The sequence below is a fragment of the Microcaecilia unicolor genome, chromosome 3 (assembly GCF_901765095.1).
Source record: "Microcaecilia unicolor chromosome 3, aMicUni1.1, whole genome shotgun sequence".
Classification (NCBI taxonomy): Eukaryota; Metazoa; Chordata; class Amphibia; order Gymnophiona; family Siphonopidae; genus Microcaecilia; species Microcaecilia unicolor.
This window is the reverse complement of record NC_044033.1, coordinates 55,415,011-55,442,913: the sequence shown is the minus strand read 5'-3', so window position 1 is coordinate 55,442,913 and position 27,903 is coordinate 55,415,011. Positions and strand designations below refer to the sequence as shown.

At 40.9% G+C, this 27,903-nt stretch overlaps 1 protein-coding gene across 1 annotated transcript in view; it reads right to left on the bottom strand.

Moving 5' to 3' along the window:
- Window positions 1-27,903, bottom strand: part of MEMO1 (mediator of cell motility 1) — a 178,324-nt gene that overhangs the window by 32,320 nt on the left and 118,101 nt on the right. Inside the window, exon 8 of the mRNA XM_030195949.1 lies at window positions 1,351-1,455. Within this exon, the coding sequence (XP_030051809.1) occupies window positions 1,351-1,455 (105 nt within the window). The remainder of the gene's footprint in view (window positions 1-1,350; window positions 1,456-27,903) is intronic.

The following is a 27,903-nucleotide window of genomic DNA, read 5'->3' as shown; positions in this document are numbered from 1 at the left end:
TCCAGCTGTTTCGAGCGGGGGGAATCGAAACTCCCACTTGCTTGAAGTGTAAATCAATGCCCTGTTTCGACGACAAGAAGCAATCTAATAAAAAATAAACACCCCGAAAACACAAACGGTAGGACAGGAAGCACAAGTGCAGAAATGTCGCTTTCTTTTTTTTTTTTTTTTAAACAGCTGAGCAGCTACAAGACACACACAGAACTCTAAACGGAGCTGCCTGCTCGTTAGGTCAATGGGGAAGCACTGCTGCTCTGAACTTTCAAACTCTTTCTTTTTTTTTTTTTTTTTAAACCTGGCTGCCTCTCCTAAAGACAGTACCCTTTTGCTAATCAATAAGGGTAGCCCTTCCCTTAGAATTTGAACTATTAGAAGGGAGATGGGGAGGAAAAGGGGAAGGACCCAGGGGCACCCCGAGTGTAACACCCCTGAGGCTGACAATAACAATACAGAAAATCTAACAAGCCTCCAAAGAATTCCTGAGGCACAGAACACCAGAATCACCAAATCAAGAGAAGAAAAATTATCAATGAATAAAGAGAGACTAATGGGCTCACTTCCTACCTGCTGGGAGACTGAGAAAATACTGAGGCTAGGGTCACATGACCAAGGCTCTTATTGGCTCTCTAGAGTCAGTCTTTTCTCAGTCTCCACCTGCTGGAAGGCGAGCACAACCCATCAGTTCATTCCTGGTCCGGTCCGGAGGGATGTTAAGGAACATTACTTTCCTACAACTGTGGTTTTCTTGTCTGCCTGTCAGCTGGAGAGTTGCACAGGGACAGAAATTTCACCCACCTGTACCCACTAAGATCCATTCCATTTCCACAATTAATCTCCTCCATACCCACCTGTATGAGTCAATGTTATTTACTTGCTCGCATTCCTCTGTTTCCTCCCAATCCTAGCAGCCTCCCATGGTTATCTGGACGGTATTCAACAATGAACATTCCAAGCCTCAGTCAGATGAATAGGCTGCCTCTCTGGGCATTCCAAGCCTCATTCTGGTGCTCCAACTGCCTCTTTCCTTATGTTCTAAGCTTTAATCTAGTGCTCCAATTGACTCTCTCAGTGCATTCCAAGCCTCATTCTGGAGTCACAAGAGATTCTGACTACACTCATGGGAATCCCACAACTTCTTCCATACCCATGGGAATCACGCAGGTTCCACGGGATTCCTGTAATCCCCATTCCTGTGTAGTTCTCTGCTCTCAGCCTCAACTATTTGGTGTCTATCCTGCAGTTTGAGCAGGGCCTTACTTATGCAATATTAGCAATGGAAGTATGAAGGTAAGTCAAAGTTGAGAATTTCATCTGAAACATTTTAAAATAAAAAGTGAAAACAGTACTTACATTTAATAATACCCCAATGGGATGTCTTCCACATATCGTATTATGGTACTTTTTCAAGTAATTGCTAAAAGATACAGGATCTAACTGTTCTATAATGCTCATACCCTGAAAGAGAATATACAACCAAGATTACTTTGTTATGTACATCATATCCTTTTCTTCTAGATAAGAACACATTGAGATGGCATTTTGGTTAAAACGGCATGCACTTTTCAGATAAGTTCATACAAGTGGAATAGACTAAATCTGAATTTTGTAATTTCAAATGTGCTTCGCATGCTGCCTAGTGGAAGAACACAAGGACAAGATACCAGAAGTGAACTTTCCTTTAGACAGCAACAAGTGAGCACTTCAAGTTTATAAGGAATCATGTAATTTAAAAAATAAGTCATAAAATTTAAAGCTCTGACAATGAAGCTCATTAAGGGGTCATTTTACCAAACTGTGGGAAAAAGGGCCCTGCGCTAGCGATGGGGGGCTGTTTTTCCTGCATGCCAGGGCCCCCTTTTACCACAGCAGGTAAAAAAGCCCCTAGCTCACATGGCCATGTGGTAAGAGAACTCTTACCGCATGGCCATGTGCCAGGAAGCCCTTACAGTCACCCACTGAGGTGGCAATAAGGGCTCCTGTGCTAACCCGGTGTTATAGCAGCACAAGCCATTTCCGGGGTGGGACTACCACCGGCGGCCACGATGGACCAGCAGTAGTCCCGGAAGAGCGAGCGGTAAGCCCATGTTGGGCTTAACGCCGCTCTGTAAAAGAGCCCCTAAGGGAAAATGTTCAGCTGTGCTGTGCTTTTCCAAACAAAACTGTTGTAACCAACAGTACTTTAAAGCAGCAGATTTTTCAAAATAATCTCACTGTTTCTTTGTTTTCTGCTTTATTCCAAGATATATTTTGTTTTCCATCAATGTATTTTATTTTGGATTAAAATTAAAAGGAATATAGAACTAATGGCCAGATGTTGATTTAAAAAATGATTATACCTCCAGGGCTTGCATTTTTGAAGCCATTTCCATTCCAGCTATTCGCCAAACTTTATCTAATCAAAAATTCTGGGAAGGTAGAGTAACATCTTCCCATTTTTTTTTAGTCCAAGTCTAAATGTTCATTTGATTGATGTAATTATAGCTTGCTGCATTGTTCTTAGTATTTGAAAAAAAAATCCTTCATAGAGTTTACTCAAATTCTGTGTGCTGCGCTCATGCTGTAGTGAGTCAGTGTTTCTGTTAAAAGATCAGCCCAATACGCTCCCTGATTTAAGGATGGAAGTAGTAAAGTTAAGTTTCAAGAAAGTCAACACAAATCTGCCCAGGACAGAATCTAAAAATCTGAAAAAAATAAAGTATCTTAAGGCCTTTGTTTTAACTTACAAATGAATTATCTAAACTTATTGCTAATACTTTTACTTTAAAGGTCCTATATAAAGGTCAGTACAGTGGTGGTGGTACGTGCTATCATGCGGAAGACTAAATTCAATTCCCAAGCCTAGCTTTTTTCCTTGGTTAGATTGGGGATCCTACTGAGTAAGAACTTGGAACCCCTATGAAGAAGGGGGAAGAAAAAGATTTTGGGGTCCTTTTACTAAGCTGTGCTAAAAAGTGGCTGGTGGTAGTTTTAGCAAGTGGGTTTCCTGCATGTTCCAGTCACTTTTTAGCGCAGCTCTAAAATGACTGAATTTCTATTTCTTTCATTAATGGACACATATAATTTCCAAATTAGTATGCAGCCATTACCGCCCAAGTCCTTAACGCCACCTATTTAGAAGGCAGTAAGAGCTCATACACTACTCAAGGAGCAACGTGTCCACACTGCCCGATTACTGCCGGGCATGCTTAATCCCCGCCCCCCACGCTAGAAAATAAAAATTATTTTGTAATGTCAGAAATTGCATGCAGCAAAAGCAGAACTACTACAGGGCGCCTGGATGCACCTGGCGGTAGTGCTGTTTTGCCACATGATAGCCCTACCATGCCTTCGTAGAAGGGCCCTTTGTGATTATACAATGGTGACAACTGGTGGCTAGACTTAAGATGAGGTTCAGTGAGCTGTCTATGACCTTGTGATGGCTGGGCCACATCAGGAAGGTAATGGGGAAACAAAACAATTCCTGTGAATGAAGGCTTTATTACAGAGTGAGAAATCTCTTTTAAAAAAATTACTTAAGAATATGATGCAGCATAGTAACATAGTAACGTAAATGCCAGCAGATCCATCCTGCATGGTCCATCCAGTCTGACCAACAAGGTGGCTGGAGTTGAATCTGGCACTCTGCACAGATTCCACTTCTACATGGATAAACACTGGTATACTTAATCTGTTTCTCCATGCCAATTTGGGGGCACAGATTGTAGAAGTCTGCCTGGCCCCCGTCCTATTTCCCAAACAGAAAAAAAAGAGATATGGCTTTACTTAATATACAAGGCTTTTCACCATTTTATGTCTTTAGATGGGGAGTATGCAGTAGTGCTGTCCAATTCGCAATTCAAGTCAATTCACCGAGTTGGCTTTGGGGAATCAATTCGCTTCTGAATAAATTTTTTTTTTTTTTTTTGTACTCACTACCTGCCCGTCAGCCTTCATCGTTCATTGCCTTCCTCCACAGCACCCCTCTCTCTCCGTCATGCAGGATGTGGTGTCCCGCCCCCTCCAGGCCGCCACCTTCCCACCTTTCTCTGTGGCACCCTCCTCTCTCACGCTAGTGCTGCCCGACTCACGTTCTGATTGCAAGGATGCAGTGGCCCAACACTCTACAGGCCAACAACTTCCTGCCTCCCTCTGCAGCATCCCTCTCCCTCACACTAGTGCTCCCTGACTCGTGTTTTGATTGGAAGGATGCGGTGGCTCGGCCCTCTCCAGGCTGCCACCTTCCTCCGCAGCTCCCTTCTCTCCCAAGCCTTTGGAAGGATGGTAGGATGCTGTTAGCTGGTACCTGGCGGGCAGTTAAGAGCAGTCTCTGCCTGCATTGTGCTGGAGTCTTCCTGTATTTTCAGCACATTCACTCAGGTAATTGCAGTCTCTTATGCTCTCTTCTATGTTGTACTAAAATCTATGGTATTTTCAGTCCTTGAATCCACTCTAGTGTATGGCATACACTTTAGAGAGGGTTCAGTGACTGATCTACATTCTTCACTTCACTAGAGCATAGGTGACATACTTAATTCTCTCATGTAAAAAGAATCAATCTTTAGATCCATCCTCTAGCTGAAAAGTACAGTATGCCAATATAATTCAGGATCAAGTAATTTGCTTTCTTTCTGTTAGCTATCTACTAGAATGCCCAGCTATCTCAGTGAAATGTAGCTATAGTACTTGCAATTGAGATTTTCTGATGGGGAATACCCAAGGCATCTCCAACTCTTTAAAGAGGTACAGTCATGGAAGCTTGAAAACCACTACACGAGATCATGCATCAGAAATGACTCTGAGGATCTGCTTCTATCAAAGCAAAACTTCTGGCATTCTCGTAGATAGCTAACAGAAAGAAAGCAAATCACTTCATCCTGAAATATACTGTTTTTAGTTTCTGGCAACAAAGTCAAGTGAAATTGCAGCTATTGAACTGGTTTACACACAAGTATCTGTGTACGCCAGCCACTTTCATGTAATCAAAAATAATTTTTTCTGCTGCTGGACAAATTATAGCTGCAAGACACAGTTGGAAAATCACTTGTAATTATAGTATAGTCACTATGTTTATTATCAACCGCTATATTTTAGTTTGTAGCTATACTTGAGAGTTGGTTATTTAATCGCCTATCACTTGTCACATGTTGATGTAAGATGTTGATAGGGAAAGCTATTCATTGCAATTCACAGGAAGAGTGGGAGGGGAAGAGGATGGAGTATAGGCAAATTTTGCAGTCTGAATTTGGATCATCCAAAGCTCTGGCAATAATCTGGGGTTACAGGAATTGTGTTCTTCCTAATGCTAGGTCAGCCTAAAACAGATGGCCAATTCTTTATGATGTGACTGTACATCAAAAGTTGGCTTCTTAATTATGAATCATGGTTACCCTATATATTCAGAATTGGAAGGAGGATAGGGAGTGGTAGCCACAGTATAGTTCTAGGTTATCAGTATCTCAGCTTCCCATCTCATGCTCCTAATGGATATCACACATACCAGGAAATGTAGATGGAAAGCGATGACCACAAGTGCTCCCATTCTAAGCAATAAAGTTCATGACCTTAAAGCCCTGATGTTGGAGGCAGACTTAGACGTTGTTGCAATCGCAGAGACATGGCTCAATGGTTCCCATCAATGGGATGCAAACATACCAGGCTATAATCTATTTAGGAAGGATAGAGATGGTCGTAAGGAGAGTAAATAAAAGCAAGAGAAAAAGGAAACCGATATGGTTCTCCAAGCAAGTGGCTGAGAAAATAAAGGCTAAAGAGTTGGCGTTCCTGAAATACAGAAAAACTCAAAAAGAGGAACACAGCAAGGAATACATGGATGAAACTGAAAGATGCCAAGAGAGAGATACGTCTGGCGAAAGCGCAAGCGGAAAAACAAATGGCTAGAAAGGTAAGGAGGGGTGACAAAAATTTCTTCAGGTATATTAGTGAAAGGAGCCAGAATAAAAAGGGAATTGTGAGACTGAAAGATGCTGCAAACCACTATGTAGAAAATGATGAAGAAAAAGCAAATTTGCTAAAAAGATACTTTTGTTCTGTTTTCACAGAAGAAAATCCTGGAGAAGGACCGCGATTGACTGACAAAAGTACATATGAGAATGGAGTGGATATAGCACCGTTCACGGAAGAGAACAACTTAAAAATCTAAAGGTGGGCAAAGTCATGGGATCGTACGAGATCCACCAGAGAATATTGAGGGAGCTCAGAGAGGTTCTGGTGGGTCCTCTTAAAGATTTAATAAATCCTTGGAGACGGGAGAGGTTCCGTGGGAGTGGAGAACGGCGGATGTGGTCCCTCTTCACAAAAGTTGTGATAGGGAAGAAGCTGGAAACTACAGGCCGGTAAGCCTCACTTTGGTTATTGTGAACGTAATGGAAGCGATGCTGAAGGAAAGGATAGTGAATTTCCTGGAAGCCAATAAATTGCAAGATAAGAGACAACATGGTTTTACCAAAGGTAAATCGTGGCAAATTAATCTCATTGAATTCTTTGACTGGGTGACAGGAGAATTGAATCATGGACGTGCTATAGACGTAATCTACTTAGATTTCAGCAAAGCTTTTGACACGGTTCCCCACAAGAGGTTCTTGAATGAACTCGACAGGCTGAAGATAGGACCCGAAGTGGTGAACTGGATTAGGAACTGGTTGATGGACAGACACCAGAGGGAGGTGGTAAATGGAATTCGATTGGATGAGGGAAAGGTGAGTAGTGGAGTGCCTCAGGGATCGGTGCTGGGGCCGATTCTGTTCAATATATTTGTGAGTGACATTACCAAAGGGTTAGAAGGTAAAGTTTGCCTTTTTGCAGATACTAAGATTTGTAACAGAGTGGACACCCGGGAGGGAGTGGAAAACATGAAAAAGGATCTGCAGAAGCTAGAATGGTCTAAGGTTCGGCAATTAAAATTCAATGCGAAGAAATGCAAAGTGATGCACTTAGGGAGTAGAAATCCACGGGAGATGTATGTGTTAGGCGGTGAGAGTCTGATATATATGGACGGGGAGAAGGATCTTGGGGTGATAGTATCTGAGGATCTGAAGGCGACGAAACAGTGTGACAAGGCATTGGCTGTAGCTAGAAGGTTGCTGGGTTGTATAGAGAGGTGTGACCAGCAGGAGAAGGGAGGTGTTGATGCCCCTGTATAGATCGATGGTGAGGCCCCACCTGGAGTATTGTGTTCAGTTTTGGAGGCCGTATCTGGCTAAGGATGTAAAAAGAATAGAAGCGGTGCAAAGAAAAACTACAAAGAAGGTATGGGATCTGCGTTACAAGACGTATGAGGAGAGACATGCTGACCTGAACATGTATACCCTGGAGGAAAGGAGAAACAGGGGTGATATGATACAGACGTTCAAATACTTGAAAGGTATTAATCCGCAAACGAACCTGTTCCAGAGATGGGAAGGCAGTAGAACTAGAGGACATGAAATGAGATTGAAGGGGGGCAGACAAGAAAAATGTCAGGAAGTATTTTTTTCACGGAGAGAGTGGTGGATGCTTGGAATGCCCTCCCGTGGGAGGTGGTGGAGATGAAAACGATAACGGAATTCAAAAATGAGTGGGATAAACATAAAGGAATCCTACTCAGAAGGAATGGATCCTCAGAAGCTTAGCGGAGATTGGGTGGCAGAGCCTGTGGGGGGAGGCAGGACTAGTGCTGGGCAGATTTCTACGGTCTGTGCCCTGAAAATGGCAGATACAAATCAAGGTCAGGTATACACATAAAGTAGCAGATATGAGTTTATCTTGTTGGGCAGACTGGATGGACCGTACAGGTCTAACTCTGCCGTCATCTACTATGCTACTATGTTACTTGTTTAGTATTAGAAGACTAAAGGAGATTGGTGTGATTTTGATTTACTGTCTCCCTGGCATTGAGATAAAGTATCAACAACATTTTTTTTTAATAGTACTCAGGGATTTTAATTTACACACAGTCAAGGACTGGAGGAAGGTTACCTCTCAACTCAGCATGTAGCATGGCTTACTCAATTGGTCACCTCCCCTATCCATCAAGGAAAAGGGGGTTAAATCCAGTAGAGTAGCTATGGGTGGAGCCTGGGTAGGCACAGACTCACCCATTCTTGCCTCAGATCTACCCAGTCTAGTGGCCCCCAAAACACCTCATTGGCAGTGCCTCACTGCTTCTCTCTCTCTCGCTGGTGGCATGGCATCTGCCTGTCTCTCTCTAAAACCCCATGTACCCCCGAGCTGTTGCAGGCAGCAATTCCCGTAGGCAGCCTGCGCTAGCCCTGCAGGCTTTCCTCTACTGAGTCCAGCCCTCGATGACATCATTTCCAGTTTCTTCACTGGCGGGAACATGATAGAGGAAAGCCTGCAGGGTCAGCACAGGTTGCCTATGGGAATCGCTGCCAGTGGCAACTCAGAGGTAGACCGGGGCGGGGGGGATTTCACAGAGAGACGGGCAGATGCCAGGTGGAGGAGGGGAGGAGCAGATGCCAGGCTGTAAGCAGAGGGGGAGAAAGATGATGATATGTGTGTAGGGGCAGAAGAGATGGATGGAAAGAGAGAGGAAGAGATGGATGTAGGGGTAAAGAGAAGGTTGAAAAAAAACTGTATGCTTGTACGGGGGTGGGGGTAGGAAGGGCCCACCCGGGTTAACTCTGGGCCCACCCAAAATGGCAGGTTTGGCTACACTCCTGGTTAATCCTTAATTTAATTTTCAGTTTGAGTGGCTTAGCTAAGTGTAATCCCCTATTAGGCTGGGGATTACTAGAAGAGTAGGTCCTATAGAGAGTCACTGAGGGGAGTGACTGGGAGGACTTAGGGTGGGAGGAAGCCCATCCCATGGGAGTGTTTATGAAACAAAATGCAGAGGAAAGGTGCCCTGGTACAGAAGAGTGACAAGGGAGGTGGAGTTAAGAGATAATAGAAGTGTGTGTGTGCCCTTTATGGGGGGGGGGGGGTCTTAGTTTGGTTTTCTTTTGCTTTGTGGATTTTGGTGCTTCTGGCTAGCAAAGCTGGAAGGAGAAACTTGAGTTAGGGGTCAGGAGGCTAGAGAAGAGTCTGGCCCACGGATCAGAGTAAACGGAGAAAAGTGGATACTGCTGGGGAAAGGTTTATCCAAGAGGGTTGAACCTGCTGAGAAAGTGCCCTCTAGGAGAATGAGGGAGCAGTACTGATATTCAAAATTTGCTCAGTGCGAACTGAACATGGGAACTGTATATAGTGTACATATATTTAACCATCCTGAGTATCCCTGTAAATATACCTGGAAGAGAGGACATGGGATTCCTTTTGAGAAACCACAGAAAAGACAGAGTTTTGATGCCTTATCTGTTGTTGGACTATTTTTCCTATTGAATTGACTGAAGCTGCTGGTTGCAGAATTAAAATAAAGAGTTCCAGTTATTTTGTTACATATTGCTGACTGTGGAGTGGTCATTTCAGACTGAATGGGGTCTGGCTGTGTCTTTAAGACAGCCTATGTATAAATGCCAGCATTGCTTCCCACAGATAGTTTGAACCCAAAACATCTTGCCCCAGGTGGAGGCACCGCACGCCAAGCGAAGGAATAAGCAAGAGTCTGATAGAGACTGCCTTCGGGAGGCTCCAGCTCATTCAGACCTGGACAGCGCCCAGGTAAAGAGGCGTTACATAAGGAAGGAGACCTCCACACAAAATGAAAGATTTCTACCCTTTGAAAAGATAATTATTTGGTTCCCTTCAATTTTAAATTGTTTATGGGGAAATCAGGTAACAGCAGTATAAAGAGAGACCTTCGTTTAAAAAGGAAAAGGAGTGAAATGGTAAACATGAGGAAATTTAGGCAGTGCAGACGAGCACAAGCAGTCACATCTATTAGTTGGAGAATGAGACTCACGAGTAGTCTTTTGTGATGAAATTAGAAATTCCACAGTGGGAAAATGCCAGACAGTTAATTAAAATTAAAACAGTTCTGAGTGTTTACAGAGACAGTGTTTGGTAGGGAAATACTGTTTGTAAGTAAAAGTTTCGCAAAAGGGAATTGCTCTATAAGAAGGTCAAGAGAACTATGATATTTATTTGAAAAAGATGTTTGGAGACATTTGAGAGACAACAAAAAAGCTAGGAGGATCACTGGCAACTAATGACAATGTGAGTCCTCAAAAAGGCCTATTAGAAGTAGTTACCTTTGAAGTACAGATTATACAAAAAGGTAAGAGTTCAGTAACTCTCAATCCTAAGGGAATGCTGACAAGTAGCAGCAGTCTCCACTGGTAGATGAGCATGCTCATGAATACTGTTTTAATGAGAAACTGGGCATCAAGCTTTCTAGATTTTTTTCTGTGTTATTAATAGTAAGCAAATTTGTTGTTCTTTTTTTAGTTAAAGTTAACTCTATCTGTATAAAGGCATAAAGGGAAATTCCACAAAAACTGGGTGTTAACATTTACATGTCAACTGTATGCATGAACATTTAGAATGCTAGCACTTACCACTTAAGTGCTAGCAGACCACCAAAGCGCAAGTCTGCAATTACCTGCTTAACTCACATAGCATGTATTTAGATGGGGCATAGGCAGGAGTCCCACTTAAGCACACAGCCTACAGAATACTGCATTATGTGCATCCTTGTGCATTTACATCAGCTCTAAGGCTAGTTTAATTGCAAGTGTGTAAAGGGTAGGCCCAATGATACTGGGTTAAGCTAAGTATTCTATAACAGAACCTAGTCACCTAGGCGCTGTGTTGACTTCTTCCTCCAGAATGTGTGCAGCAGTCTGGTTTGACTGCCTTTAACAATTCATCATGCTTCTTTGGTGACACGATCTTTAGAATTTGCAACTCAAAATACGGCAGTGTTGAATCTTTTCAGCTGTGCCACGAATATCGGTTGATGAAATGAACATTAAAATCTGTCTGACATTTAATTTGGACTGTTTCCTTTTGGTTTATTGCCCTACTGTTTTCATCTTGTTATTACTATGTGGGTATACTCTTCTTCTACATACAAACACAGAACTGTCATCCTACACCAGCTCTGCAGGTCGAACAGCACCACTTTAACTACCTGTTATATCAGACAGAGTTATTTTTCATGTCTAATTGAAACTTCTAATAATCTCTCTAAGTGCCTTTTTGGAACAATTAAAAGGCTTTGCTCTTCTAAGTCTATGGAGTCTTCCTCTGCAGGTTCTCTTGCTCATTACTTCGTCAATAAAATCTCTCTCTTATGTCAGAGGACTACTCTACACTCTTCCACAGCCATTTCTCTACGTCATAGGTTTCTCCTGCAATTTCACCGGAGACTTCACCAGCCTTTTCCCTAACAACTCCAGATTCCCTTACCGCTACTCTCTCCTTTAGGTGTATGACAACCTGTTCCCTAGATCCTCTCCTTTCTTCCTGGTTGCGTGTCTCTCACCAAGGGCTATTTCCTCTCCCTGTTTATTTGCTTCCTCTAGCTCCCTATATCATTCCGAATTCAGTTTAATATTTTATGTTCAACAGACAAGGTGCACTCTTCTTTGCTCTCCACTTTTACAGTTCCATATATTGCTTCTTTCAACTTGAACTGTCTTCTATTACCTGGTCCTAAACAAGCCCACTATGAGTCTACAGGTCACTCCGCCTTTTATTTTTTTTTAGCTCTGAAGCTTTGGAATGGTTTCTCCCTGCCCCTGTGTGGAGAGGCATCTTTTCCTAAATTTAAGAGCTTATTAAAGACTGTTTATTCCAGCAAGCCTTTGGGTCTCAATTACCGTCTAAATGCATGACCAGCGACTATGATTTTAATTATGTATGATTGTACTTGTTGTATACTTTCCTTTTGAATTGGAGTACCTTTTTCTATTATTTATATTTTCTTGTTCACCACTCTGACCTGAGCATCAAATTGAGCAGTGTATCAAATACACTAAACAATAAGGATAGCCACCATAGCTTAGGTGCACTGGTATACTTGTTTATTCAGTGCTATATATTCTAACTCATAACGCATAATTAAGCTGTGGATCTATTGCCGGAAGACATGGTTAAGGTGACCAATGTAAAAAAAAGTTTAAAGAAGGTTTGGAGAAAAGGAAATCCATAAAAATTATTAGCCAGGTAGACATGTTGAAAATAAGCTACAAGAAATGGATCTACTTTATGAGTACTTGTAACCTGGACTGTCTACTGTCATGGCCAGGATGGTGGGCTCAATGGACCTTGGTTTGACCTGACATGGTTTTTCTTATGTTCTTGCGCAGCTGATAGTAATTTGATCCTTGGGAATTAAGATAGCTAAGTGGCTCAAAAATGAAAAGATCGCATTTATAACTTGACTGATGTGAAATTTGCAGACCTCATGCATCATTTACAAAGAATTTTAAACAGTGCTGTAGAGAGATCAGATGTCATGGTACATGTGGATACTGACATCATAGGATAGTGCTGGGGGAAGAGAGGTGGAGCTGGCTCTAGAAACCAAATTTAGGATTTTAGGTAGACAGTTGAAATCCAGAACATCCATGTAGAAGGTCTCAGAAATGTTGTTCATTCCTTGTGCAGGGTACCAGGAACAGAGCAAGCTCTGGAATCTGGGAGGATGATGCAGGTAAGAAAACTTTAATTTTGTTAAGAACTAGGCAACATTTGGGGGGAAGGGGAGTCTACCTGAAAAAGGATGGGATCTACCTTAACCAGGGTGGAACGCACCTATTGGTGCTGCGTTATATAAAGAAACTAGAACAGCTTTTAAACCAGATCAAGTGGAAAGTCAAAACTTTTTTCAGGAGCACATGATTCAGACTGAAGTATCTTCAAAGGGTACAGCAAAACAAGAAAAGTAGAATATTCTGATAGAAAGGTTATAATAAAGGCCAAAGAAATCAAACTGCATCTAAGCACAAATAAATTATGCCAAATTATCCCTACCAACTGCTAGGCATGTTGTAAGTACAATTAAAAATAAACTTTGAACTATCTGCATTCAAACAAGAATCTAAAAATTAATATTGCAAAGTTAGAATATATAGTATTTATGGCTAGCAATTCCTTGTGTGACTGTAAAGGTACAGTGATGGTGATATACTACCACCCACACCCAACCAGAAAGAACCAACAGACATGAAATAGCAGAGATTAAAAAGACAAATAAAATTGGTAGCATAATTCAGTAATGTCTCACTGGAACACAATAGGGAAGTAAAGATTCTACCAGATTCTCACAGATGCCACAAATGAGTGCTCCATGGAACAGTTGGTTCTAGAACAGATAGAGGGAAGGGGAGGGAATACCCTAAACCTAATCCTCACTGTGACTCAGGATGTGTGATAAGATGGGTCGGTGGTAGAGCCACCTGACAACAGTGATCATAACGTTATTCAAATTTAACATAATTTGAGGACAATCAAGAAAAGTGCTGCAGTAGCATTTAACTTCAAAAAAGGGAAATATGACAAACTGATAGAATTAGAATTTTTTTTTAAGCAGTTGCAAAAGCTTAAAGTTTGCATGCAATATGGCCACTGTTCAAAAATACTATCTTAGAAACTCACACTAGATGCATATAAAAGGCATTTTATAAATGCATCAACTAGTGTCACTTATGCACCCAAATGCAGTACACACAAAACATAAGCGCTGCAATACTGGGACAGACCAAAGGTCCATCAAGCCCAGTATCCTGTTTCTAACAGTGGCCAACCCAGGTCACAAGTACCAGGCAAGATCCCAAAACAGTAAAACAGATTTTATGCTGCTTATCCTAGAAATAAAGCAGTGGATTTCCCCAAGTCCATCCTAATAATGACTTATGGACTTTTCTTTTAGGAAACTATCCAAACCTTTTTTTAAACCCTGCTAAGCTAACTGCTTTTAGCACATTTTCTGGCAACGAATTCCAGAGTTTAATTACACACTGAGTGAAGAAATATTTTCTCCGGTTAGTCTTAAATTTACTATTTAGTAGCTTCATTGCGTGCCCCCCCTCCCAGTCTTAGTATTTTTAGAAAGAGAAACAAGCTATTCACGTCTACCTATTCCACACCACTCAGTATTTTATAGACTTTTATATGTATCAAGATATATTTAATGTTCTTGTCTTGAAACATCAATGTGTATATGGGAAGATACCTGCATATTTTAGTAGTGTTTAAGGATGTACTGCCCAAGGTGATCATTGAGGTCTGAGAGACTGAGGCAATTGTGTCTACCTTCACCTCTGACATATCATTATACTGAAACGAGAGTGTGTTACTTTGGGAAAATATTCCTGGCTATCCAAGATTGTGCAATACTAAACAATTCAAATGACTTTTAAAGATTCATTGCTTTTTAAAGGCCTTTTTAGAGGAATGAAGTGTTTTGAAGTGACTGTGACTTGAGCTACTGCACTGACTATGGATGGACTTACGTAAATTAGATTTTGTTTTAGGTTGTATTGTTAAGATGATAGTTTGTTGATCTGCTTCTTGGTCTTATTAATATTATGCAGGATTTATTATTACCCACTGTGGGTTAAATCAGGATATAAATGTAAAAATAAATAAATAAATAAATAAACATCTTTCCTCATCCTCTCTTCTCCAAGCTGGAGAGCCTTAGCCACTTTAGACCTTTCCTCATACGGAAGTCATCCCATCCTCTATAATTTTTGGTGCCCTTCTCTGTACCTTTTCTAATTCTGTTATATCTTTTTTGAGATGCAGTGAGCAGAATTGCACAATATTTGAGGTGCTGTCGCACCATGGAATGACACAAAGGCATTATAACATTTTCATTTTTCGTTTCCATTCCTTTCCTAATAATTCCTTATATTCTATTTGCTTTCTTACATAGCTGCAGCTGCACACTGAGCAGATGATTTCAATGTATCATCAATGAGGACACTTAGATCCTTTTCCTGGACTGTGACTCCTAATGTGGAACCTTATATCACATAGCTATAGTTTGGGTTCTTCTATCCCACATGCTTACATTAAACGTCATCTGCCGTTTGGAAACCTAGTCTCCCAGTCTTGTAAGGTCCTCTTCCAATTTTTCACAATCCTCTTGCAATTTAACAACTTTGAATAACTTTTTTTATCATCAAATATAATTACCTCACTAGTAATTCCCATCTCTAGGTCATTTATAAATGTTACAAAGCAGCAGTCCCAGCAAGGGCCGCCAAGATACATATAGTCGGGTCCGGGGCATGACTGGTCCGCTGCGTGCATCCCTCCCAACTTTCTGTCTCTGAATCACTGCTACTACTACTACTAACATTTGTATAGCGCTACCAGGCATACGCAGCGCTGAACATGAGACACACAGAGACAGTCCCTGCTCAAAGAGCTTACAATCTAGGTGCGCTGCTCCCTTGCTCTGTCCTCCTCTGCTCCAGTGCTCCTATGTACCAGGAGGAGACTCAGGACCTGGATGATTGCATTAATGAGATATCGCATTAATGTAATCATCCAGGTCCTGGGCGGCATGCAGGAGAGGACAGACCCGAAAGCAGGCAGGAATAAGTTTGCCAGCGCCAGGCCTGGGGAATCTTGCCTCCCCACTTCCCTCTCAGCAGCACTGGTTCCAGTACAGACCCCTGGGGTACTCCACCATCTACCCTTCTCTGTTGAGAACACTGACCATTTAACCCTACTCTCTGTTTTCTACCTTTTAACCAGTTTTTAATCTGCAATAGGACATTACTGTATAAGGTAGTGCGTAAGTTTTATGACATGTGTATGTGAGGGGGTATATGTGAGCGGAGCATGGGAATGCCATGGGTGTGGTGCCAAACTACAGGTGTAACTTATACATTACCATAAATATTCTATAAGGGATCACACCTAAATGTAGGTGCACCATTGCCAACTTGGGCCAGTACAGTACAATCTCAATTATCCAAGAATGGTCCAGTGTCAGGTAAGTGAAAAGTCGGATAATATGGAAAACAATGGTAATTGCTGAAACAATGCATAAACGAGGCAGAGTTCCAAATTTTCAAAAATTCTTTATTAACAGCACTATAGCACAATCTGCAGCATGACTGGAGTGCTAAAATATACTATAATCACCGTAATATACCGTAAAATAATACAGAAAGAGTACTGTACTGTATACCTAGTAGCAATGCAACTGGTTAAATTATAAAACTGTTTTATAAAAATTTTTTGATTTGTTTTCCCATTTTACTTCTCTTCCTCACTGCAAGGTCATGCCAGTGTCTCAAACAATTTCATCAGTATCTGTCACTTCCTCTTGTTCCACATATGCCAGTGCAACCTCAATCGCCTTGATGCTTTCACTATGACTGACTTTTACGACTGAATGTTTGGCCTCACTGGAGGTGTCTTCATCAGCATCATCCATTCCCATTCCCCATAGCAATCACATTATTGTCAGTTAGCTCTTCTTGCTCACTTGCCTGCATCCATTCTTGTATGCCTGTTATTTCCTGTAACAAAGGAAAGAGATCTTCTTCGGCTGCTCTGTGTTCAATGTCAATTCCTTGTTCATTTTCATTCTCAGGAATTAACTTTCTCCATGACTTCTCTAGGGTTGGAAGTGTGATATTATCCCATGACTGAGCGAATCAGTAGATAACATATTTCATGTTCACTTTCTTTAAAATTTCAATCATTCCTTTCCCTTCATCCAGTGCACAAACAAGCGTTGTAAGAAGCTTATGGCGATATTTCTTCGTTAAGGCTTCCAGTACACCCTGGTCCATTAGCTGACACATTGATGTGAAATCGGGAGGCAGAAAAAGCAATTTAATGCCAGCACTTCTCATTTTGCTCTCATCAGGATGAGATGGTGCATTATACAAGAGAAAGATTGCTTTCCTAGACAGGTTTATCATTTTCATGAAGTTTCCTACTGATGGAACAAATTCCTTGAAAAACCAGTTATAGAAAATGTCTTTGTCCATCCAAGTATTCCTTTTGTTCCTATAGGTCACCAGAAGTGCAGCAGAAGCCATGTTTTTAAAGGCCCTAGGATTTTTAGACTTTCTGATGAAAGTCAGTAGTAACTTATGTTTACCAGTTGCATTGCTACAGGCCAGAATAGTCACTCTTTCTTTACTCCATTTATAACCTTGCAATATAGGCCCTGATATAGATATGCCCTTTGTCTCTTTGCTGTGTGAACCACATGAATAAGTCTTTGCTCACCTTCTCACATTTGCATTTTTTTCATAGTTTTTCTAGTATCCAATGAAAACGTAGAGGCACGGTTTGAGGCCCATTTCTCCAGCTCACTGCGTTGCCTTCTCCAGTCAAGAACTGTTACTCTCCCCACTCCTAGTTCTGCTGCAATTTTTTGGATGGATTCACTCTTGTCAATTCTTTTTAAAGAATCAAGATTCTGCTCTATAGACAAAACAGCTTCTTTCCCCTTTTGATTGGCCACTGCAAAAGGTATGTTCTACAGATCTGAAGGGAAAGAATAAAAACACAGTACTGTAGTGTATTATGTGCCTATTAAAAATGTTGCAGAAGAGAGTGTAAAACTCACCACACAATGAAAGCAAGGTCCCAGCTCACAATGAGGCTGTTTTGCAGTAAATGCAGGGTCCCAGGATAGAAACTGATTGTCTCAGGTGCAAAACTTCCCTTTGTTTTACAGCAGAAAATGGAAAGAGAAGACGAACGCTTCTTAACTGCAATGCGATGACGCCACCGGGGAGTCTATCAGATATGCTGGATGGTAGGGTTAGCAAATGTTGGATAATTGAGACTATACTGTATTCTGTAACAGAATCTTGGTACCAAGATGTCATTATAGAATCAGTGCTCAGCAAGCAGCATCGAGGCACTTATGACATAACTATAAAATTGCCCTGTCTATGCTTTAGAACAGGCGGGGGGGAAAAGAGGACCAAAAAGACTGCTGATCTCAAAAGAAGAGAATAGGAAACAGCATAAACACTGGAAGTTTGATGTAAAGCTTGAATAAGGCAAGCCAAAAGAGAATTTGAAAAGCAGTTTAACAGAGAAGCAAAAAGTATAAATGCTTCTCACAGTATATTCAAAGCAAGAAGCCTGTGAGGAAGTCTGCTAAACCACTAGATGTCCCCATGGTAAAGCAACACTCGGAGAAAGCAAGCCCATGGCAGAAAAATCTTAAATTAAAACTGGTCTTTACTGAAAAGAAAATTATTCTGGATTTAGAACACACCTTTTTTCAGTAGTAACTCAAGGCAAGTTTTATATACTGTAGGTAAAGTAGGTATTTTCCTATCCTTGGAGGACTTACAATCTAAGTTTCTACCTAAGCAATAAAGAGTTAAGAGACTTGCTAAAGAGCACAAGAAGCAACTGTGGAGTTTGAACTTGGCTTCCCTGATTTTTAGCCCACAGCTGTAAATATTAGGCTATTTCTCCACTCAAAGAAAGCATCAGGGAGATACCTATGTAGGAACATTTTTTAGAATGACAGAGAAGAACTGAACCAAATCACAGTGAACCAAGAAGATGCTACAGAATAAATTGACAAACTAAAGAGTGATAAATCACCGGGACCAGATGGCATATATCCTAAAGTTCAAAACAAATAAAAACCCACCAAACTGTAAAATAAAACTACAGACTTATTACTAGTAATATGTAACTTCTCATTCTAATTGGCTACAGTACCAGAGGGTTGAAGACTGACCAATGTAACACTCATGTTTTAATAGGGCTCCAGGGATGATATGGGAAACAACAGAGTGCTGAGCCTGACACTGATGGAATAATGAATGGCATGTTCAAGAATTTAGCTAATATATTTATAAGGTGACAAATTTGATATTGGAAAACACAATTAAATTACATGGAAATATTTTAAAAACAAATAGGAGGAAATATTTTTTCACGCAAAGAATAGTTCAGCTCTGGAACTCGCTGCCGGAGGATGTGTTAACAGCAGTTAACATATCTGGTTTTAAAAAGGTTGGACAAGTTCCTGGAGGAAAGGTCCATAGTCCACTATTGAGATAAGACATGGGGGGAAACCATTGCTTGCCCTGGGATTGGTAGTATGGAATGTTGCTATTAATTGGGTTTCTAATAGGTACTTGTGACCATTGGTCTGACCCAGTATGGCTATTCTTATATTCTAATAACTCAGGCTAGAATGTTAGAACAAGATAGTGGAGGAGAAAATAATTAAGGAGAGCTTTCGATTTTTTTGTTCAGACTTTAGCCTGAAGCAGATCTACTCCAATGTATTAGAACTGAGTCGAACTATCTTCAGTTTCGAAGGAAACTGAAAACTTTATTTGATGTTAGGAGTTTTTTCTTTGATCATTTTGATGTTATTTTTATAATTTTTAATGTATCATTGCTGATATATTATACTTGATGTAATTACCCATATGTATTACATGCGCTTCTTATGCTGTAAGCTACCTAAAATACCATTTGGGATTTGCTCAGTAAATAAGCTCCACATTAAAATTCCTATATTCACTTATCCTACATACTATTTGTTGGACCCTGTATCCTCCTATTATTAAAAAGGCATATTAAATTAAGTTTTAGCTTTTCTTAGGAAGATTTAGCAACTTCTTCCTTGGCTAAGACAGTTTGCCAGCAAGATTCAAAGAGTCAACTGTAACTCTATTTCTTTAAATTAAAAAAAGGGGGGGTGGGTTCTGATGGTTCCCAGTATGAAAACTCTCACTCAATCATTGGCTAAGCTTACTGAAAAAGTGGTGATTAATCAGGTAGGCTCATATGTGGATAGTTCTAATGGGTTTGATATTTACAAGCAGGGTTCAGTGTAAGACTGGACACACAATCAGTACCGATGACAATTATGAACAGTATTAATATCTGGATTTTAAAAAAAGGAATTGGATTCACTGATTATTCTGGGATCCATCATGTGTCTTTGATCTATCTGATAATTTTTTTTATCACGGAGACACACTAGCTAGGTGTAGTGGGGAAAGTTTTTGGTTGGTTTTGCTCTTTTTTAACAGATCAATCAATCTGAGGAACCACTGTGTATTAACACTACTATAATTAAACACAAGAAACTATCTTGAAAAAAAGGTTTTTGTGTGCTCAAAATATAAATGAAATTTAGCAATTTTCTGTATGCAGTCAACTTGTCTTTCCATCACTTATCTTATTGATGAAAAATTCAAAAATGAATCTTTGTGCGGTAGTGTGTTGCCAGTTCTTCTCAAAATCAGCTCCATGTGAACCCACCAAAAATAACATCCATAGTGCAACTTCCTCAAACATCCTTTACATAGGTCTGTGGCTTCTTCAGAAGGAAGTGTAGAACAAACTTGCCAAACATAAGTTTTTTATGATACGTTTTCAATTTAAGATAAAGAGATCAAATGAAGAATTTATTCAATGGTTGTGTGAGTGGCTCACACATTATGCATTTAATTTTAATTTTAGATTAAGTTTGTTCTACATTTCCTTCTGAAGAAGCCAGATGGTGGAACACAGATCTGAATAAAGGAAACTGAGAAAGTTTCACAGTGGACGTTATTTTTGATGGTTTCAAGTAGAGGTAATTTTGGAAAAATATTCAGTTGGACTAGCAACAGATTCATTTCTGAATTTTTCACCAAAAAGATTAAGTATTATTCATGTCATAGACTGAATTGTTTATATAATTTGGAAACTGTAAATACTGGTGCACTGCAGTAATGGAAAAACAAGTTACCTGTTCAATTTATTGATCAGAGGCACTTGATATTTTGAGCACATAAAAATCTTTTTTTCATGATAGTATTTTTAAATTATAGTAGTTAATACATAACAGTTCCCCTAATTGCAGTGGTGTGCTGGTAAATGTTTAACAACAGGCTCTCTCCCCGGTCCACCTCTGCCCCCCCCCCCAATTGCTGAGCTGGCTATAGCTGGGGAGAGAGCCTGGGAGGGGGGGGGGGGGCAATGCATTACTCTCTCCAGGAAAAAAAAATAAATGATCCCAGGTTCCAATCTAGTTCATGTTTAATGTGGGATAAAACACCATATATAAGTAAATAAATATAAACTTTTAACGTTGAGCACCTGATTCTCAAAGTGGACATATTCCAAACACTATAATGAAAATAAAATGATTTTTTTCTACCTTTGTTGTCTGGTGACTTTGTTTTTCTGATCATGCTGGCCCAGTATCTGATTCTGCTGCTATCTGCCCTGTTAACTCCGTTTCCAGGGCTTCCTTTCCATTTATTTCTTACTTTCCGCCTTTCTTCTTCACTTCTTGCCCTACATCCGTAAGTAAAAGCTGGGTCCTCCGCAGACTTAACTGTCCAGTGGATCCAGCTTCTGCCTATTTTCTCCATCCATGTGCAGTTTTTCTCCTCTCTTCCTTTTCCCTCATCTCATCCCCTTCCCTCCATCCATGTCCAGCATTTTCCTCTCCCCCCTCCATTCATGTTCATCTTACTTCCTCTCTCTTCCCTCCCCCTCCATCCATGCCCAGCATCTCTTCTCACTCCCTTCCCCTCCATCCATGTGCATCTCCTTCCCCTGTCTTCCCTCCCCTCCATCCATGTCCAGAATTTCTTCTCTCTCCCCTCTATTAATGTCCAACAATTCTCCTCTCTCCCTGCCCTCCCCCCATCCACCCATGTCCAACAACTCTCCTCTCCCCTGCCTTCCCCTCCATCTCCCATGTCCAGCAACTCTCCTCTCCCCTGCCCTCCATCCACCCATGTCCAGCAACTCTCCTCTCCCCTGCCCCCTCCATCCATCCATACCCAGCAACTCTCTCTCCCCTGCCCCCCTCTTTCCATCCATACCCAGCAACTCTCTTCTCTCCCTTGCCCCCTCTTTCCATCCATACCCAGCAACTCTCTTCTCTCCCTGCCCCCTCCATCCATCCATCCATCCATCCCCAGCAATTCTCTTCTCTCCCCTACCCCCCTGCATCCATCCATCCATCCCCAGTAATTCTCTTCTCTCCCCTGCCCCCTCCATCCATCCATACCCAGCAATTCTCTTCTCTCCCCTGCCCCCTCCTTCCATCCACACCCAGCAATTCTCTTTTCTCCCCTGCCCCTCCATCCATCCCCAGCAATTCTCTTCTCTCCCCTGCCCCCCTCCATCGATCTATACCCAGCAATTCTCTTCTCTCCCCTACCCCCTCCATCCATCCATCCCCAGCGATTCTCCTCTCTCCCCTGCCCTCCCCTCCAGCTCCCATCCATGTCCAGCAATTCTCCCTTTGCCCCCAAAATCCCCCTTTCTTCCTGCCACAGTGCCAACCTGCGTGGTTTAAATCTTTTTTAATACCTCCGTCGAAGCGGCCGCGTCACTGAAAGCCCTGCCCATCTCTAGCCTTCCCTTCGTGAGTTCGTTCCCTCAGAGTCCCGCCCTCGCGGAAAGAGGAAATGATGTCAGAAGGCTGGACTCTGAGGGAATGAACTCACGAAGGGAAGGCTAGAGATGGGCAGGGCTTTCAATGACGCGGCTGCTTCGACAGAGGTAATAAAAAAGATTTAAACCCCTCAGGGCGGCACGGGGCAGGTGCAGGCAAAAGAAGGCTGTGGGAGGTGAGGTAAGTGGGGTAAGCATGGCTTGTGGAGCCCTCCTGCCATGCTTACCTCGTTTACCGTAGCCGACTTGCCATGCAGAACAACCGGCTCGCAAGATCTTAAATATTTTAACAACTGGCTCTTGCGAGCTGGTGCAAGCCGGCTCCAGCACACCATTGCCTAATTGTTAGATTGCTAATTAACTATAATTTCAGGGATAGTGATTTATAATAGATACTCCTATTTTGTACAAATCATTTTTAATAGAACAAAGTTTTATCATTACAGATAACTCATTATTGCTACCAGAAAGGAGAGTGCAACGCAGCATCCCATTGCTTTATAATATATTTACACTGAATAGTCTCATTCAGTCTTATAGATTTTCTGTTTTTCTTTATGCCTATGATATCATTTTGCAGTTCTATTGCTCAAACCCCAGATTCTACTCTGCATCAGCTCTAATCATCTTATACAAGTGGTTCACTGGCTAAAAGATTTAATAATATATAAAACACTGAAGCTTGTACAGAAGAGCTGGACTGGAAATTTACTCCTCTAGAAAATACAATTTGTAATTTGGGAGCCAAACTGGATACAATACAACCCTCTGAGGTACAGATATTAGCAGTGAGTCAAAGTGTGTATTATAAATTATGGTTGGTTAAACAACTTAAACCTTTCCTGGATCAGTCCACTTTCCAGTCTGTTATACATGCGCTAGTTATATACATAACTTATAGGCAAAGAAATATGAAAATTGTGCGAGCAAATGCTATAATTGCTTATATTAAATAGCAGTTTTTCAACATTCTACATGTACAGATATTTCAAAACCTTACAACAATGTAATGAGGCTTATAGCATTTTGAATACTTTTGGGAGCAAACACCTCAGACCACTTAACTGGTCACCTCTCATAGGTGCACAAAAACATACATAAACACATATTGTCATTGTGCCCAGCAATAAAGTGAACCACAGTGTCGAGTGGAATTGTGCTGGAAAAGATGCGGGCCTTCCTCTCAGTCTGGGCCTTCAAGTGCTACTAAATGATTTAACAGCACACTAATCAAGATAGAAGTGAATGCAAGGGGTCTTCACAGTCAAGCATATGCAGGAAGTGGAATCAAGGTATCAATAAGCAAAACTCAGGTATTAAGGATATGGACAGTGACCAAGTTCTGGCAATCAGGCTCGACAGCTTGGAATATATTATCCCCTGTGCAGGAAATAAGATGTCTACCAGCAGGAAGGACAGGTCATATAGCTTAGGAGGACTACGCACTAACCCAGAAGCTTACGCTGACTCCTGCTGATGGAAGGCATAAACTGCATATTGGAACCTTACACAAACACACACACATAGACAGATATGGATGTCATGAATACTCTGTACCCAACATGGTGCACTGAAATACTATCACTGCATCATAAGAATAAAATCTTATGTTCCAGTGAATTTGCAGCAAATTAATTTTAAGTGGCATAAAGAATTTTGTATAACCTTTTTTTTAAATCTGGTGTTCTTTTTTCTACAGCCATCCCTATCAGCCTCCTTTCAGAATTCTCCCCCTTACTCAGTCCCCCTCCCTCCCCAGTAGGATCATAATCCCTTGAAGGAAATATTGGAGTGCCTGGACATTTTTTAGTGGCACACTCTTGTAGTTGTGAAACGGATCATAGGAAGGTTCAGCAAGAGATCAACCTTCTAGCATTCTGGAAAAAGGTAAAGGCCTTTTTGTTTTCCGTGTATTAGGATAGGTTACTTGGTGGCTGAGTCAGTTGTTCAGAAGTTATACTTTGAACAGTATATATCTGTGAAGTGAGAATATTTAACCATTTCAAATAATTCTGTGATGGGAAGTCAGAATATAAAAGTTTTATAAACAATGTAGGGGGCCAAAAATAAATTTTAAGACTCCAATGTCAGTGCAAGTCTCAGTTTTTTTACATGTCAACATACAAAGACATTCACAGGGAAAATCTCCATGCTGTCTCTGCTACACAAAGAAAAGCTGGGCTTTTATATCTTTCCTAGACAAAGGAACATCTGTGATTTTAATTAAAACCAAGACAGCTACTATCTTACTAGATACATTCTTTACCCCATATATTATTACTTTTTCATATACTGTGGTAGACTTGAGCAAGCTAACTCGTAAAACAAGGATAATTCTGTTCTAGACCTTTAGATTGTAAGCTCTTTGAGAAGGGACTGTCCTTCTATGTTAAATTGTACAGCGCTGTGTAACCCTAGTAGCGCTTTAGAAATGTTAAGTAGTAGTAGTAGTTATTTCTCCCCATTTTTAAAAATATTTCTGGCTCACAAATTAACTTTTTTTTTTTTTTAACGTATGAAAACCAACTGGGCTTCAATTCACATTTACAGGGTGGAGCTTGTACACTGATTAAGATGGCTACCTAACAATGAGCCCCTCTCAGGGGTCCTCCAATACTGCATTTATCTGACCATTTATGGATGTTTTAATTTAACCGAATATTGCTGCGATTGCTAATTACACCCGGCAGACACAAGAACAGTGTCCAACGTTAACTGAGGAAGAATGGAACCCAGAAATGGCTTATTGTGCTAGGCCAGAAGCATTAGAAGTTCAATGAGTTGGTCTACTCTGATGTATTCTGGAGGAATCAGCTGCACTTAGCACTATGGGAAAACAGAAGCAATCCAAGGTTGAAGAGCAAAGAAAGGCAACTAGATCAGAGAATGCCAGCGTTGTTTATATTGGGACAACTCTGCCACTGTTGAGAGATTCAAAGGAACTCCTGCATTGACTGGATGAGTGGAGAATCTTGCATTGCCATTAAGTTGTTTCAAGCTCCTAACTTCTATGAAACTGGCTATTTATTTAGATATTAGCATGAGTTGATTTTTCTCTTTTATGAATTGGTGTGCGACTGCACCACTATGGAAGCATCTGTTCTCTTTTTGCACTGCCTCTTGACTCTCAAATCCTAGTGTTTTCTTGCACTGAAGGACTTTACTAGAGGCCTACAGAAACTAGGCCCAGTTACCCAACAGCACTTACTAAATCCAGATGGTTTACAATAGCTCCTGTAGAGCAGTGTTTTCCAAGTCGGTCCTGGAGTACCCTCATGTCAGTCAGGTTTTCAGGATATCCACAATAAATATGTATGAAAGAGATTTGCATACAATGGAGGCAGTATATACAGATCAATCTCATGCAAATTCATTGTGAATATCCTGAAAACCTGACTGGCAAGGGGGTACTCCAGGACTAACATGTGAATCACTGCTGTAGAGTGAAGGAGCATCCTGTAACCCTCAGACAAAATGGTTGTATCATCTACCATCCATCTCATCAGGAGACCTTCCAGTTACTAAATCATGACTGGGATATTGTTACTAGACTAAAATCTATTGAGGAAGGATAGTGTAGGGAAAAAGGAAAGAGCAGTAGCGTTATATGTTAAAGACAATATAAAAGCAAAAAAACTGCAGGAATTAAGGGGTAAGGAGGAACTATAGGTTAATCTGGAAAGAGGGGAACGGAACATCAACTTTCATTGGTGTGATATACAGGCCTTCTTACAGGCAGAAGTGGATAGACATTTAACCAAAGACATTCACAATATTCAAGTTAAGACTATCTATCCCGCCCATTAAGTAAATGTCTGAGTGGCTTACAATATAATTATAAAGTAGAGAGAGAAAAAAAATGAATAAATCAACCAACAAAGTTTAGGAAAGGGAGAGCTACAATTTCAAAGAGAGAAAATGGGAAGGGAAGCACATAAGGGCAACTGTGCAGTCCAGTCTCACATCCAGCAAGTCTCACAATCAGATGCAAGCATCAGTGAAAAGGAATGTTTTTAAATCAACCTTAAATTGTTGTAGGGATGTCTAAAGTCCAAGATGTTGCGGCAGTAGATTCCTGAACTCTGGGCCCTGGACTAAGAAGACAGAATATAGCTATGAAAAGGGAAATACTACTACTGTAGATGTTGATTGGGACATTCCCATTTTGGTGTCACTTAGAAGTAGGAGATACTGGATTTTCTACCAAAAGAGGTGTTCCAGCAGTTGGTAATGGAACACATATGGCCATACTGGACCTAGTGCGTTCAAATGGGGAGAGTGTTTCAGAAGTTATAATGGATGATCATCTAGCATCCAGTGATCACTGGATGGTGAGGTGCAACATTAAGACAGGCATGAAAAGGGTTCATTCAAAAGCAAAGATTCTAGACAAAAAACTGTTAAGATAGGGGAATAACCAAAGAAAGAATTAGCTGAATGGGAATATCTGGGGAAGTACAAAAGTGGTGGACAAAACTGACAAGTTATTTTAAGGGCATCAAACCTTTTTGTTAGGAAAGTAAGAGGAAAAGGCGGCCACTTTGTTCTCAAAAGAAGCAGCTGAAAAGATAAAGCGGTTAGGCGTCATAAATTATAAGAATCAAAGAAAGAGAAAGACAGGCAACAATATTTAGAAAAGCTAAGACAAACTGGTAGTCAGGATAACAAATATACAACTGGAAGAAAAAAATAGCCAATACAGTAAAATGGGGGCATGAGACTTTTTAGATGTGTTAGTGATAGAGGACGTGCAAAAGTGGAACTGTAAGACACTAGCGTAGGGAAGAAATATGCAAAAGCTCATAAGGATAAAGATGAATTGCTAACCAAATATTTCTGGTCTGTGTTCACAAATAAAGGACTGCAAGTGGGATCACAGAAAACAAATATAACTAGGAATGGAAGTGTGGAAGACCTTGAATAATTTTCTGAAGACTGCATTTGTGAGGCGCTAGCTAAACTAAAGGTAGACTAAACAATGGGACATGATGAGATACATCCAAGGGTACAAGGGAACTTCGGCAACTGGAGTGGTCCTATAGAAGGGCAAACGTGGTCCCACTCCATAAAAGTGGAAGTAGGGAAAAAGCTGGGAACTACAGGCCAATGATGGTGAGTAAATTAATGGGAAAACTTTTCTAAAACAGATAGTGCAGTTTCTGGAATGCAACAGATTGCAGGATCCAAGGCAGCATGGTTTTAATAGAGGTAGGTCTTGTCAGACAAATCAGATTCACTACTTTGACTGGGTAACCAGAGAGCTGGATCAAGAGAGAGCACTAGGTGTGGTGTACTTAGATTTAAGCAAAGTCTTTCACACGATTCTGTACAAGCAACTTATAAATTGAGCATCCTCCATATTGGTCCTAAAGTAACCGAGTGGGTTAGAAATAGGTTGAGTGGAAGGCAAAAAAGGGTAGTGGTAAATGGAGTGCACTGTGATGAAGCATTGATTCGATCAGTTCTTTAACATATTTGTAAGCAATATTGCCTCTGTGCGGATGATACCAAAATCTACAATAGGTTAGATATCCCAGATGGCATGAATAACATGAGGAAGGATCTAGTGAAGTTTTGAAAAATCGACTGGAAGTTGGCAGCTAAGATTTAATGCATGGTCATACACTTGGAGTCCAAAATCCCAAGGGAGCAGTA